The sequence below is a fragment of the Urocitellus parryii genome, chromosome 1 (genome assembly GCF_045843805.1).
Source record: "Urocitellus parryii isolate mUroPar1 chromosome 1, mUroPar1.hap1, whole genome shotgun sequence".
Classification (NCBI taxonomy): Eukaryota; Metazoa; Chordata; class Mammalia; order Rodentia; family Sciuridae; genus Urocitellus; species Urocitellus parryii.
This window is the reverse complement of record NC_135531.1, coordinates 191,658,538-191,672,108: the sequence shown is the minus strand read 5'-3', so window position 1 is coordinate 191,672,108 and position 13,571 is coordinate 191,658,538. Positions and strand designations below refer to the sequence as shown.

The following is a 13,571-nucleotide window of genomic DNA, read 5'->3' as shown; positions in this document are numbered from 1 at the left end:
AAATATATATATATTATGCAAAAAAATTATATGATGCCGAGTGTGGTGGTGCATGCCTATAATCCCAGTAGCTCAAGAGGCAAAGGCAAGAGGATCTTGTGTTCAAAGCCAGCCTCAGCAACAGGGAGACACTAAGCAAGTCAGTAAGACCCTGACTTTAAATAAAATACAAAATAGAACTGGGCATGTGGCTCAGTGGTTAAGTGCCCGAATTCAAATCTGGTACCAAAAAAAAAAAAATTATATGATGCAACTAGATTATTAAATACTTAGGAAAAATATAAAGAAAAGATGTTTTCTATGTTAACAGAGTTTGCTTTTTAGTTGTCAGGTTTTAGGCGATTTTTTTCTCTTGCTTTTTAAAAAGATTTTTTTTGGTACGTACATACATTATGAAAGAGTAAAGTCCTCCTCTTTTGCAATTGAATGGGAAGGAGAGGAATTTGCCAGATTTGGTAGAATTTTTGAAATGCAGAGAAGCAATGAAATTGACAACAGCCTGAGAGCAAAATGAACCCATCTGCTACAGACAGCCAGTATGAGCTGAGACAGGACAGCTCAAATGTGCCAGGAGATAGACAATGTTTTGTAAAAGTAGGAACTGCAGCACAAAAGTAAGTGAGACAACTAAGTTATCATGATTGAATACTTTAAACTATTTTCAATGGCAGTATAAATGGAGGATTCTTACTTTTATTATTTTCTGTGATAATTATAATGAATAAAGCAAGAAAAATTTTCTAAGCTGTCTTGGGAATCAAAGAATAAAATATCAAAAGCTTTTGGGAAACACTACTGTCTGAACTGTCAGATGACAGGCACCTGAATTTAGGGCAAAGACTTTTCATCCAGAGATCCCTGAAATAGGTGATTCACCCAGATCATAGAAACGAAAGCCAGTTAGAACATTCAGGTTGTGATGGGATGTTTTAACTACTATTTGCACCTGTTGTAGTTCTAGAAATTGGGGGTGGTAGGGTAGTGGGGGGCAGGGTTCACAGGGACTTGTGGGGATTGAACCCAGGGCTTCTCACATACTAAGCACGTGATTCACCACTGAGCTACATACCCAACCTGGTTCTAGACATTTAAAAACAAAAAATCAACAAGAACAACTGTAATGAAGGAACCAAACAACAACTAAGAAAACATTTCCACTTTAGAGAGAGCTTTAAGCACTTTTTATAAATCAAGTTTGTTTTCAACTGTTTTTCAATATAATGATCATTTTCTAAAGGTTACAAAGGAAGTTTGAGAAGTTGTGCACCATGATTAGATCCCAAAGCCATCAGAGTGAAAACTCTAATCAGCTTTGCTCCTTCCTTCAGTCTAGGGTCATATCTGTAGCTTCCACAAGGGGCAGGGATTTACATCCTTGCCATTCGCCTATTCGTAAACAATGCCTCAAGGAGGCATTATACAAAAGATCATGTTCCTTTGGGGCTGTTCACTGTGACTGTGGCTGAAGGATTCTTTCCAGTTACCCATCCAGATGGAATTTGTGGCAGCTTAGTAGCCTGAATGCTGAAATGAGAAAGTATAAAATATTAAATCTCTATGTGTCCATGTGATTTCCACTTTGATCTTCGTTTTTGATTATGCAATTAATAACATCTGCGACTATCTGAGCCTGGTGCTCCAGGGGTAGATACTTCCCCATTATTTTAGTCCTAAATTCCTCATTCAATTTAAAAAGAATCCACAGTGTGAGACTTAGCCTCAGCATTCATCCTGCCAACAAAGTAGTACATTGAATAACTGTTTTTATTCTATGATGTTTCAGGAATTCGACCAAGATGAAGACTGCAGTCATTCCTTTTTGGTTAGTGAAGAAGGAGATCTCAGGGGTGAAGGAAAAGACTGGTCACCCAGGACAGAAGGTATCCAACTTCTGTCCTTAATATGTTTACAAAGATAATATTGATTATTTGGGTTTCTCCCCCAATTTCAGAAGTACTGAGTGTAACTTTGAAAATATAGAAAAGCACAAGGTGAAATAAAAACCACTCATGATTCTGTCCTTTGGTACATACCTGAATTAGTGAGTATTGGCAAGTTACCCCTATCTAAATGGGCAAATCTCTCTGGCTCCCTGCCCCACTTTGGTGCCAGGAATTTTAAACCCAGCAGAACTTAACTACCAGGCCACATCCCCAACCCTTTTTATTTTTCATTTTGAGACAGGATCTCACTAATTTGCTGAGGCTGACTTTGAACTTGTGAGATCCTCCTGCTTTAGCCTCCCAAGCTGCTGGGATTATAGGCCTGGCTTCCTGGCTCTTCTCTTTAGTCCATTCAACTCCAGTTCAGTCTACCATTCTCTGTCCCTTTCCTTTTTGTCTAATTTTGACATAATTTCCCCCGTTTCTTAACAGCTCCAGGAATCTGCCCTCTTCTAGAGCCCATCATTTCTCCATCAGCCGTGGTCCCTGAGCTATTGTTCCTTTTGAGGGGAAGGTGGGAGAGTGAGCCTGTGAGGCTTTATTTTTTCATAATAACACCTACTTCAAATATAATACCCTGCAATATCCCTATGTGCCCTTTGTAGACCACAGGTATTTGTAGATTCTTGCTCCAGAAGAGTCACCAACTATTTATCTATAACCTTCACAAATTAAATGATTATTTGAACTGCTCCAATTTCTCCCTGGAAATTTTCTGGTTTCTAAGTCTAACACTCCAGGGAAGCTGCTCTCTCTGATACCTGTTTTTCTCATCCCTTTGCATCTGAAGGCTGCAGCTCTTTCCTTGCTCCATCTCCTTCAATCCCTTGTACCTGCTGCCCTCTGCTGGTCTGCTTCCTGCCTCCCTCAAATTCATTTGGACTCTCAGGCTGAGGGCTGAGAAAAATTTTGCAATAGTTAATATATGAACACCATTAAGCCTGGAAGAGGTTATTAAAATAAGCAATTCTTGGTCCCCTTCCAAACAGTCCTTGTGGTCTGCCTTTGATGTCCATTGACTTCAAAACCAAGTCCTCAGAAGCCTAATGGTGTCCCAAGGCACCTTCCATTTATTCTGCTTAACTTGGAGAGGACTTGCCATTTATGGTAAAAGCTATTCTTTTCAAATTGATCTATAATACTTCCGGTTTCACAATGGAATCATAACACTTTGGCAGCATCTCCAGTGAGCTTGTGCAGTTTTAAGCTTTCATAAGTTGGGTTATAAATTTCCAAGAAATGATGATCTTTCTTATGAAAATTGAAAGGAAAGCGAGGAACCAGGAGACAGGCGTGCAAGAAATGAAAGACAGAGACCAAGCAGAGATACTCACGAGAGTTTATTTGTCAAAGCTGACCAATAAAGTCCATCTCTTCATAGTCAGAGAGAGGAAAATAGGCTTGGGGTTCAGGACTTTTATGGGGGAGGCTCAGGAATCAGAGCTGGGTGGGTCCTAATGTGGCCGTAAAGGGTTGGGTTGATATGAGGGAATGGTGAGTCTTTCTCAGAAATCCCCTTGGGTGGGAAAGCAAAATTTTTCTTAAAATGGAGACTGTCACTTAAGACAGACATCCAGATGCTAATCAAGGACATTACAAAAATTCTCCTTGGAGTTGATAGATTTTGGTTGAATTAGTACCTCTTTTCTGTCCCAAAGTCAGAATGAAGAGATTCTTTGAGTATTGTTGTGCATTTTTATCTTAAATGTCATGTATGTCTCTTTAAATATCAATTTAATCTCTTTAAATACCAATTACATGTCAGTTCTAGCATGCCCAATTATTAATGTTCAAAATGCTCCCATACTTTATGAACATCTTATACATACACCATGTGTCTGTTTATACATATTTAGTCATTTAATTCACATCTCTTCATCATATTATCCAACAAAAGGGAACATCATTAATTAAAATACATATAAACTCCTAAAGTTTGGATTACTTCATAGTCCTCAACATTCTGCATGAAAAGCTTTAGTAATTCTCACAGAATGCATTTGCTTTATTACGGGTTAGAGAGGATAACATGTAAAATACAATTTACAGGCAAAAATCCACCTTTTCCTTTATAGAAGAATCTACCTGCCTTTCTCAATCATATATTTTTTCCAGAAGATAGCATGCACAGACCTTGTAGACTAGAAATTGAGCTGTAAACTTACTGTTTTCATGAGAAAATAAGAACCTGTTTCCTAAAATTACTGACCTTAATTTAAAATCTTTTTTAGCCAGGCACATGTCTGTAATTCCAGTGGCTCAGGAGGTTAAGGCAGGAGGATCATGAGTTCAAAGCCAGCCTCAGCAAAATCGAGGCACTAAGCAACTCAGTGAGACCCTGTCTAAATAAAATACAAAAAAGGGTTGGGTATGTCGATCAGTGGTTAATGCCTCTGAGTTCAATCCCTGGTAACCATAAACAAACAAAAAAAAACTTTTTTTAATACGATATAAATATGTCAGGATTCTTAGTTTCAGGAACAGAATTAACCCTTAGTTGGATTAAAAAGTGGAGCTGGGGTTGTGGCTCAGTGGTAGAGTGAGCATGTGTGAGGCACTGGGTTCTAATCTCAGCACCACATATAAATAAATGAATGAAATAAAAGTCCATCAACAACTAAAAAATTTTTTAAAATATAAAAAAGGAAGAACTTTTTAAAGATGTGAGAAAGTTCATAAATCATTGAAAAATCAGAGAGAAATGTCTCAGTCCTCTCTGGCTGCCATAACAAAGTACCACAGTCTAGGTGGCTTAAATAGCATTTATATTCTCATAGTTCTGGAAACTGGGAAATCCGAGATTGGGGTTCTGGCAGGGATCAGCTTCTGGTAAGGGGCTCTCTTTTTCGTCTACAGAAAGCTGCTTTTCTCTCATGTGGTCTTTCCTCTGTCCACACAGAGTGAGAAAGCAGGAGTAGGAAGGAATGAGCTTTCTGGGATCTTTTCTTATATAGACACTAATTCTATTGGATCAGGGCCCCATCCTTATGACCTCATGCAACCTTAGTTTCTTCATCAGAGGCCCCATATCCAAATACAGCCCCACTGTGGATAAGGGATCAAGCGTATGAATTTTGGGAGGACATAAACAGTCCATAACAGGAAAACTCTGGATTGGACTATCAGGAAGAATTTCCATAACTATATTTCAAGCCTGGTGGCTATTGCCTCAAGTCATACTGCCTCTGCCATAGCCCCAAAGATGCTCCTACTACTAACCAAAGACTCTTCTCCCTCTACTGACGCCCACTTAGCACAGAGGATTTCCTGTACATTGTCATTTTCATGCAATCCATGTGCCCTAGTCTCTCAAGTAAGCTTTCTGAACTTACAGGAATGTGGAAGATAGAATTTTAAAATAATCTATGTTGAGATTCACAAATTGGGAAATTATCAAAACATGGAAAGAATGTGGAAGCATGTTGAACCTTAATACTCATAACCCAGATGGATATGTGCATCAATTTAAACAGAAAAAAGGAACATACATGGAAGTAAGACCTCTCTTGAGACAATAATTTTTCTGCATTGGAATAAGTTAGGCTGAGTTAGATTGCAAGTTTCTATTTTAATAAAAATGGCTTTAACAAAAAGTTAGTGATCATTTTCTGAGTTTTAATGAACATCATTTTCTCTTTTTCTATGAAGCAAATGTGTTTCTGCCTTTGTTGAAATGTTGCCTTTTAATTTCTCTCTATGGTAACATTTTCTGGCAAGTTAATTTACACTTCCTTATGTGAAAAATGCGCTTGGCCATGATAAAACAATCAAGTGCTTCATTTTAACCTATGACAAAACATCATCTTTCCTGACCTACTGGATAGGTTCAGAGGCCTTATTCATGGCTCCTTGGCCATTCATGATATTCAAGAAACAGATCCAAAGGAATATTCATATGTTTCTAAAAGACTTCAGAGTCAGTACATTTTTCCTCCTATTTTGGACCAATAATTAGGACAACAGCCATTCTCTTAACAATTTCTAAAAAGTCAGATATTTTCTATACTTGCTTATTGTATCTTTGTTCCTTGGTTTTAATAGGAAATCAGTCAATTGGACTTTTTGAGTACCTTAAATTTGCTTGAAAATGTTCTGGATTTATAAGTACATTTTAAAATATGTGCTCACATGAACACACTCAGTTTTCTAGCTTCCACAGTAAAGCACTGAGTGTGCCTAACCTTTGTCTCAGAACATCCTTTACATTGACAGTTTAGATATTTGGAATGTATCCTGTGTGTTTTTCTCACTCTAACATGTCAGCTAGGTTTTCACACTCGAGGATGACTGCAAAACTGTTATGAAAGACATACATCTTCCTTTCAAGTTGAAGAGTGACCTTCAGCATGCCACACAACTCATGGTTATCATTTTCATTGTCTCTAAAATGAAGGGCTTGGATCAGATGACCTCTAAATTCCTTCCAGCTCTACAATTCCAAGTCCTTCATTGGTGTGGTAAAAGGATCTTTGAAAAGTTAAAAAAAAAAAAAGACCCTTCATTTTTAGGGAGGCATTTCTTGCTATTGTATAATGTTAGAAAACACATAGTCAAGTTGTTCTGTCTGATTAAACATGAAGGAATTTAAAGCCAGATACATTTTGATGATACCACAAAATATATTGGATGACAAAGACAGTAAATACCATTATCATCTGCCTGATTGTAAGTAAAACTTTGTCCTTTGGAAAATTTTTACTTTCTTTTTGCATTAGTCTCATTAAAAGTCACAGGTATGAAACTGAACAATAAATATGCTGTCATGCGGAGTGTGGTGGTCCAACACCTATAATCCCAGCACCTTGGGAGACTGAGGCAGGAGAAGGACAAGTTCGATGCCAGCCACAGCAATTTAGAGAGACCCTGTCTCAAAAAAAAAAAAAATAAAAATAAAAATGAAAAGGACTGGGGATGAAGCTCAGTGGTAAAGCTCCCTTAGATTCTATTCTATCCTCAGTACAAAAAAAAAAAAAAAAGTCACTATGGTGGTTCGTATGCATTAGATAAATATCAAAAGTCCTTTAAAAACAATAAAAATATACTAAATGAGATGATGATAGCTATGAGCGACTTTCCAGGAAGTGGCAGAGGAGGCATGTTGACCCAGATCTTTCTGATGCACTCCCTTCCCTTATTCTCCTTGTGATACTTCATCCCTAGCATCCTCAGTCAGCGGAGCTTATAAAACAGTTGATTGTCAGGCATGCGCAGAACAAACACATGCAAAAGACTGAACGTGAGACAAGCCCCTCCTCACACTGGTACCACGGCACTGGCTATCCCTCTGCATTCTTTGCTTTCTTCTCATCTCTACTAGGGCCATAGCCCCATGTTGTTTATTTCTTTATCTTCATCTCAGAGCCTTGGGCTTGGCATATATTTAACAAGTCTGTCAGATGGGAAAAAGTGAATGATTGAACAAACCTTAAAGTACTGGTAAAATTTTAGAGTGATCCACACTATTTTTCCCCCACACTAGTTTTTTTACATAAATTTGCTAAACATGATATTGCAATGAGCATTGATTCTACAAGTTGAAACTTTCCACTTAAGGGTTACACTGAGAATCATTCTGTGGAATTAAATGGGAGATGAACAAAATTACTTTGGGGCTATATAAATTCTCTCAGTTCATTCTCCCAGCAGTCCTGGGAGGTAGGTGTCATTGGTTACACTTTACTGAAAACCGTGTTTTCTCCACCCAGGAGATAGTGCTGCTCATCATAAAACAGTATTTTACATCTGGAAATTTTTATTATACAGATTTTTTGCTTTTTTCAGTACTGAAGATTTAACCTGGAGTGCTTTACTACTGCACTACATTTCTAGTCCTTTTTAGTTTTTGAGACAGTTCTCCCTAAATTGCCCAGGATGGCCTGGCATTTTTGATCCTCCTATCTCAGCCTCCTGAGTCCCTGGAATTACAGGCATGTGCCACTGAGCCTGGCTCCGATTTTTTGCTCTGTAAGTAAGCATTAGTTTAGGACTTAGCATATGCTGGACAAGAAAGATACAAAAATGGCTAAACCTCAGACCCTGGTTAAAGTCTGTTCTTCCAATTACCACTGGAATTCAGTACTTTCTTTGATCGTACATCTCTATAGGTGTGGAGATTATTGTGACTTTTCCAAGAGATGTCAATCATCCCCAAGAAATGAGCCAAGAAGATTCGAAAGAATGCAGGTAAGAAATATCCTTTGAGGTGTTTGATTTGAATTTAAGTAGGAAGTGATGATATTTATGTGGCAACCTACAATTTTCAGTAATTCAATCCAAAACAATGCTCTAAAGCAAAGGTCACAATAACTATTATGTGGCAGGGGTCAAATAATAAATATTTCAGGCTTTGTGGGCAATTATTTCTGTGGCAATGATTCAACTTTGCAACTGTTACTTGAAGGCTGCTGTAGACAATATATTAAAAATGAGTGTATCTGTGATCCAATTAAAGCTACAAGAACAGGCTGAAGGTCAGACCAGGCCCCAGGGCAATAGTTTGTTGAACCCACTTCAGAAAAATGCTATCCGAAATGTGGGTCTTAATTGTACAACCAGTTCATGATAAAATCCGTATAGAACTTGAGGGTAATTATTTAAAAAGTTATTTAGCAATTTGACAATAAAATCTTAGATTCATTGATCAGATGATTTTTTAAAAATTGGGGATGATTTTCTGCAAGTTTTTTATTTTTCTTTCATTTTTGTAGTAATTTATTTTTATTATATTTTACAAAAGTATCGTTCCACAATGGATTGGAAAATTTAAAAATTGGTCCTTTACCAAAGACAGTTTGAGAAGCATTGATCTGGTTAATGCTTTTGGAGACAGAAAGCACAGCTCCTGCACCTGCCCTCTGGCTCTGATTTCTCTGCTTCAGGAAATAAAGACTAAGAAAAACTGAAGTGGACTGGAACTGAGTCCATTCAGGTTTTTGTTCTAGGTACAAAGGGTAGAGAAAGTGGGGAGTGGGTCATAGTGTGGAGAGACCTTGTCCTCTCAGGATACAGCCATTCTACTCAGCCACCACATTTGGAAATAGTTCTCCAAACTTTCCAGTAAGATCAGACTGGCCTGAGAATGGGAGTTCAGGGAGACATAATGACAAATACCGGAGATAATCAACTGAAAAGGAGGAAGCTATATCTTGGCTCTCAGCTTTAGAGTTTTCAGTCCATAGTCACTTTGGCTCTGTTGTTTTGGGGCCTGTAGTGAGGTAGTCCATCATGGCAGGGAATGCATGGAGAAAGGGCTACTCACCTCATGTTGGCTAGGAGGCAAAAATAAACATGTCCCCTCCCAGTGGCCTACCTTCTTCCCACTAAGCCCAGCCTCCGAAAGATTCTACCGTCTCCCAGTAGAACCATAGGCTAGTGACTAAGCCTTTAACACATGAGCCCTTGGGAGATACTCCAGAGCTAAACTATAGCAGTGAATGGATTCTAAATCAAACTATGTCTCCCCTTTTAGTCAGATAACCTCAGTGCATCAAGAATGGGCACAGGCAAATTCTGTTTCTCTCCCAAATGAAATCGAGATGGTGGACCTCAGGACAAAGATGCTGACCATGGAGTCTTTACTTCCAAAGAAAGAAGAAAGTTCCAAGGATCTCTGTGATGTGAACTTGGACTTTTTGTTGCCCAGACGTTGCTTAGAACCAGACATCTCTAAGACTATAACCAAGGAAAGGGCTCCTCATTTTCTGAAGGGGCAGCAAAGAAAATTAGAAGGTAAGTTAAACATTTAATTCCACATGATTGTTTTGTTATTTTGACCAATAAATATTTATTTATTATACCCAGAAATTATTATAAATGCTGAAGGTATAGCAGTAAACAAGACACAATAACCCTGTCCTTGTGCAATTCACATTCTTATGGGGGTTGGGTAGGAGTAGGGTAGACAATAAACTAGTAAACAAGTTAAATATATAGAACATTAGATGATGGTAAATGCTATGGATAAAAAGAAGTGGGCAAGGGGAATGTAGTCTGGGTAGCTTCTAAACTGACACATTTATTATTCTCAGTTCTAGAGACTGGGAAGTTCAAGATCAAGATGTCAGAAAATTTGGGGTCTGGTGGGGTCTCATTTCCTGATTCATAGATGGTACCGTCTTGCTGTGCCCGCTCGTGATGGAAGGAGCAAACAAGCTCACTTGGCCTATTTCATAAAGGCTAAAACCCACTCCTGAGGGCTTCCCCTTCATGACCTAATCAGTCCCCAAGGCCCACCTCTTAATGCTGTCTCTTTGGGAGTTAAGAATTTGAGGGGAACACAGACATTTAGACCATAGTAAGAAGTTTGACATTTTTAAATAGGGTGAATGAGGGATCATATCATTGAGAATGTAACTTGAACAGATAGTTGAAGAAGAAGAGGAAATGGGCTATCTTTATGTTTCAGGGGAAAATATTCCAGGGAACAAGTAGAACAGTGTAGCTGGAACAGAGTGAGAGGGGGTGAGTATGAGGAAAAGAGATTTGAACTGTAATGAAGTGGGTGCAGATTATATAGGGTCACCTAGTACATGAGAAGAATTATAAGTGACCCGGGGAGATAGCTGAGAGTGATCTAAAATGCAAGTTTAAACAGCCTTTTAAAAGATGCTTTTAAAATAGGTACAGCGTGACCAATTATATCTTATAGTTCTATCTTTGCTAAATTATGCACAGTCTGGTTATGAATCCCCAGTTTAGATTACATATTAGTACTTATTTTTCTCTCTTCTTTATCTTCTATCCTGGATTTCAAATTTTCCATTTCCTATTTTCTCTGGACTCCATTTTGGGTAATTCTATTTTTACAAGTCTTCCAATTCACTATTCTTCAGCATTACCTAATTCTTCAGCATTACCTAATTCTTCAGCATTACCTAATTCTTCAGCATTACCTAATCTGCTGTTAAATCCATCCATTGATTTTTTTCTCCAACATTTTATAATATTTTCCAAATATACAGCAAGTTGAATTTTTTTACACTGAATACTTGTATATTCATCACCTAGATTCCACATTTAACATTTTATTTTGCTTTATCATATATCTGATCCATCTTAATTTTGTTGCATTTAAAAGTAAATTGCAGATATCAGTATACTTTTCCCCAAAATGTCAGGATGATTGTTATTAATTAGAGTTCCATATATGTTTGAAGATTTTTTTTTTTCATTTGGAAGTATACATTGATGTGCTTTAATTGAGTATTTACAAGCTCATATTGTCTGTGAAACCCAAAGTCTTAGCAAGATATAGAGCATTAACATGAATCCCAAAATGTTCTCTCATGCTCCTTCCCATTCTATACTAAGCCATTACCCCAAGATAACTACATTGTTTTTTTTTCCACCACAGATAAGTTTTGCCTGTTCTAAAATTTCCACATAAATGGAATTGCATAGCACATATTCTTTTATGTGATCCTTTTTTCATTTAGCTTGACATTTTTGAGATTCTTCTAGATTGTTATATATACTACTATGAATTTGCCAGGGGATAGGGTAGCTATATGTTTAAGAAATGGCCAATCTGGGTGCGGTGGCGCATGCCTTCTGAGACAGGAGGATGTGAGTTCAAAGCCAACCTCAGAAAAAGAAGGCGCTAAGCAACTCAGGGATACCCTGTCTCTAAATGAATACAAAATAGGGCTGGGGTGTGGCTCAGTGGATGAGCGCCCCTGAGTTCAATCCCAATTACCCGCTGCCCCACGCACACACAAAGAAATGGCCAATATGTTTCTGAAGTAGTTGTACCATTTTATATCCTTGTGAACAATCAGTTGCTTCACATTCCCACAAACATTTTTGTTGCCTGTCTTTTTTTTTTATTATTTTTTAGTTTTAGGTGGACACAATATATTTATTTATTTATTCTTACGTGGTGCTGAGGATGGAACCCAGTGCCTCACGCATGCCAGGTGAGCATGCTACCATTTGAGGCACATCCCAATCCCTGTTGCCAGTCTTTTTAACTTTAGCCTCTCTGGTAGATGTAGAGTGGCATCTCATTGTGGAAGTCATGATATAAAATGGTAATCCTTTTTTTTTTTTTTTTTTGGTACCGAGGATTGAAGCCAGGGTCACTTAACCTCTGAGCCACATCCCCAGCCCTTTTTATATTTTTTAATTTAAGAGAGGGTCTAGCTAAGTTGCTTAGGGTCTCACTAAATTTTTGAGGCTAGCTTTGAACTCACGAGCCTCCTTTCTCAGTCTCCCAAGCCACTGGGATTACAAATATGTGTGCTACCACCCCCAGCAGACCCATTCATTTTTTAATTTAATTTTTAGTTTAACAATTATATTTCAATTTTTAAAGTTCCATTTGTTTCTTCTTCAAATATGCTTTGTTCATTTTTTGAGAGTTTCATTTTGATTTCATCTTTATTTTTTATCTTAATTTTTTTTCATCTTTAGTATCTTTAAACATTTAAGACATTGTAACTGTATTGTATTTGGTGATCCCCAAATCTGAAATCACTGAAGGATCCAAATCTGTTATTTCCAGTTTCCATTGATTTGAACTATTGTTGGCTCTTTTCTTTTCTTTCTTTCTTTCTTTTGAATACTTGAAAGTCTTTATTGTGAGCTCATATCTTATTGGCATTTTTCCTATGGAAATCTTGAGCGTCTACACTGAGGATGCTTTCCATGAAAAGGATATGAGTTTGTATCTGCTAGTTGCCAGGTTCCTTACTGACTTGAATCCTCTTTAGCCTCATTCCTGGATCCCCAAGTTAGTGTAAGAGTCTAAGAACAACCTCCAATTACATGGAGCCCCAAACTTAGTTACAAATATAGAAGCTTTCATGCCAACCTTTCCTCACAATGTGGAAAGGTTGTTGTCGGTGTTTGCTTACCACTGTTGTCCTAAACCCTTTAGCTAAACCACCAGGAACATAATTACCATCCAACAAGTTGCATTAATTGGCTTGTTGAAATTAGGAAGAATGCACTCCAGAGGAACTGTGAGGCATCTTTCCAAGTGAAGGGAAAAAAATATGAATTTTGGGAAAAGGAAGCAGTTTAAGTAAACTTTAAATAAGCGTTGCTTTAACTTTAAAAAATTATTGTGGTAAAATGTACATAACGTAAAATTTACCATTTAGATATTTTCAAGTGTATGGCTCAGTGGTATTAAGTACATTCACATTGTTGTGCAAACACCACCATGATTTACCCCCAGAATACCTTCATCTTGTAAAACTGCAACTCTGTGCCCTCTAAAAATTAGCTCCTTTCCACCTCACTCCTCAAAACCCTTGGTAATCACCACTCTGTTTACTGTCTCAATATAAATTTGACCATTTTAGGTTCTTCATATAGGTTGAATTATATAATTTGTACTCTTTGGGGTCTAGCATTTTTCATTTAACACATGTTGAAGCAGTGATTTGAAACGCTGTGTTTAAAGGTATGAACATCAAGTCTGGACCACAAAGTAGATTCAGAATCTTTTTCCTTGAAATCTACAAAGTTAGCTCCCCATTTGAGCAGCCACTCTTTAGCCTCATACCTTGCCACTTTTCCTCAGCATATGATAAACATTGGCACTACAAAATACCTTCCATTCCCAGAACAAATACTGTTCTTTCTGTTGGAATATTATGCCATCTTTTAGGTCTGACCTTAGAT

General features: G+C 37.6%; 1 protein-coding gene across 5 annotated transcripts in view; it reads left to right on the top strand.

The window, feature by feature from the left end:
• Nucleotides 1-13,571, top strand: part of Map3k19 (mitogen-activated protein kinase kinase kinase 19) — a 48,420-nt gene that overhangs the window by 21,363 nt on the left and 13,486 nt on the right. For 4 of the 5 annotated variants that reach the window (XM_026389178.2, XM_026389210.2, XM_026389203.2 and 1 more), the window contains 3 exons: nt 1,784-1,880; nt 8,048-8,126; nt 9,412-9,671. In XM_026389178.2, coding sequence (XP_026244963.2) covers nt 1,784-1,880; nt 8,048-8,126; nt 9,412-9,671 — 436 coding nt within the window. The remainder of the gene's footprint in view (nt 1-1,783; nt 1,881-8,047; nt 8,127-9,411; nt 9,672-13,571) is intronic. The other variant, XM_026389186.2, reaches the window with a different exon arrangement.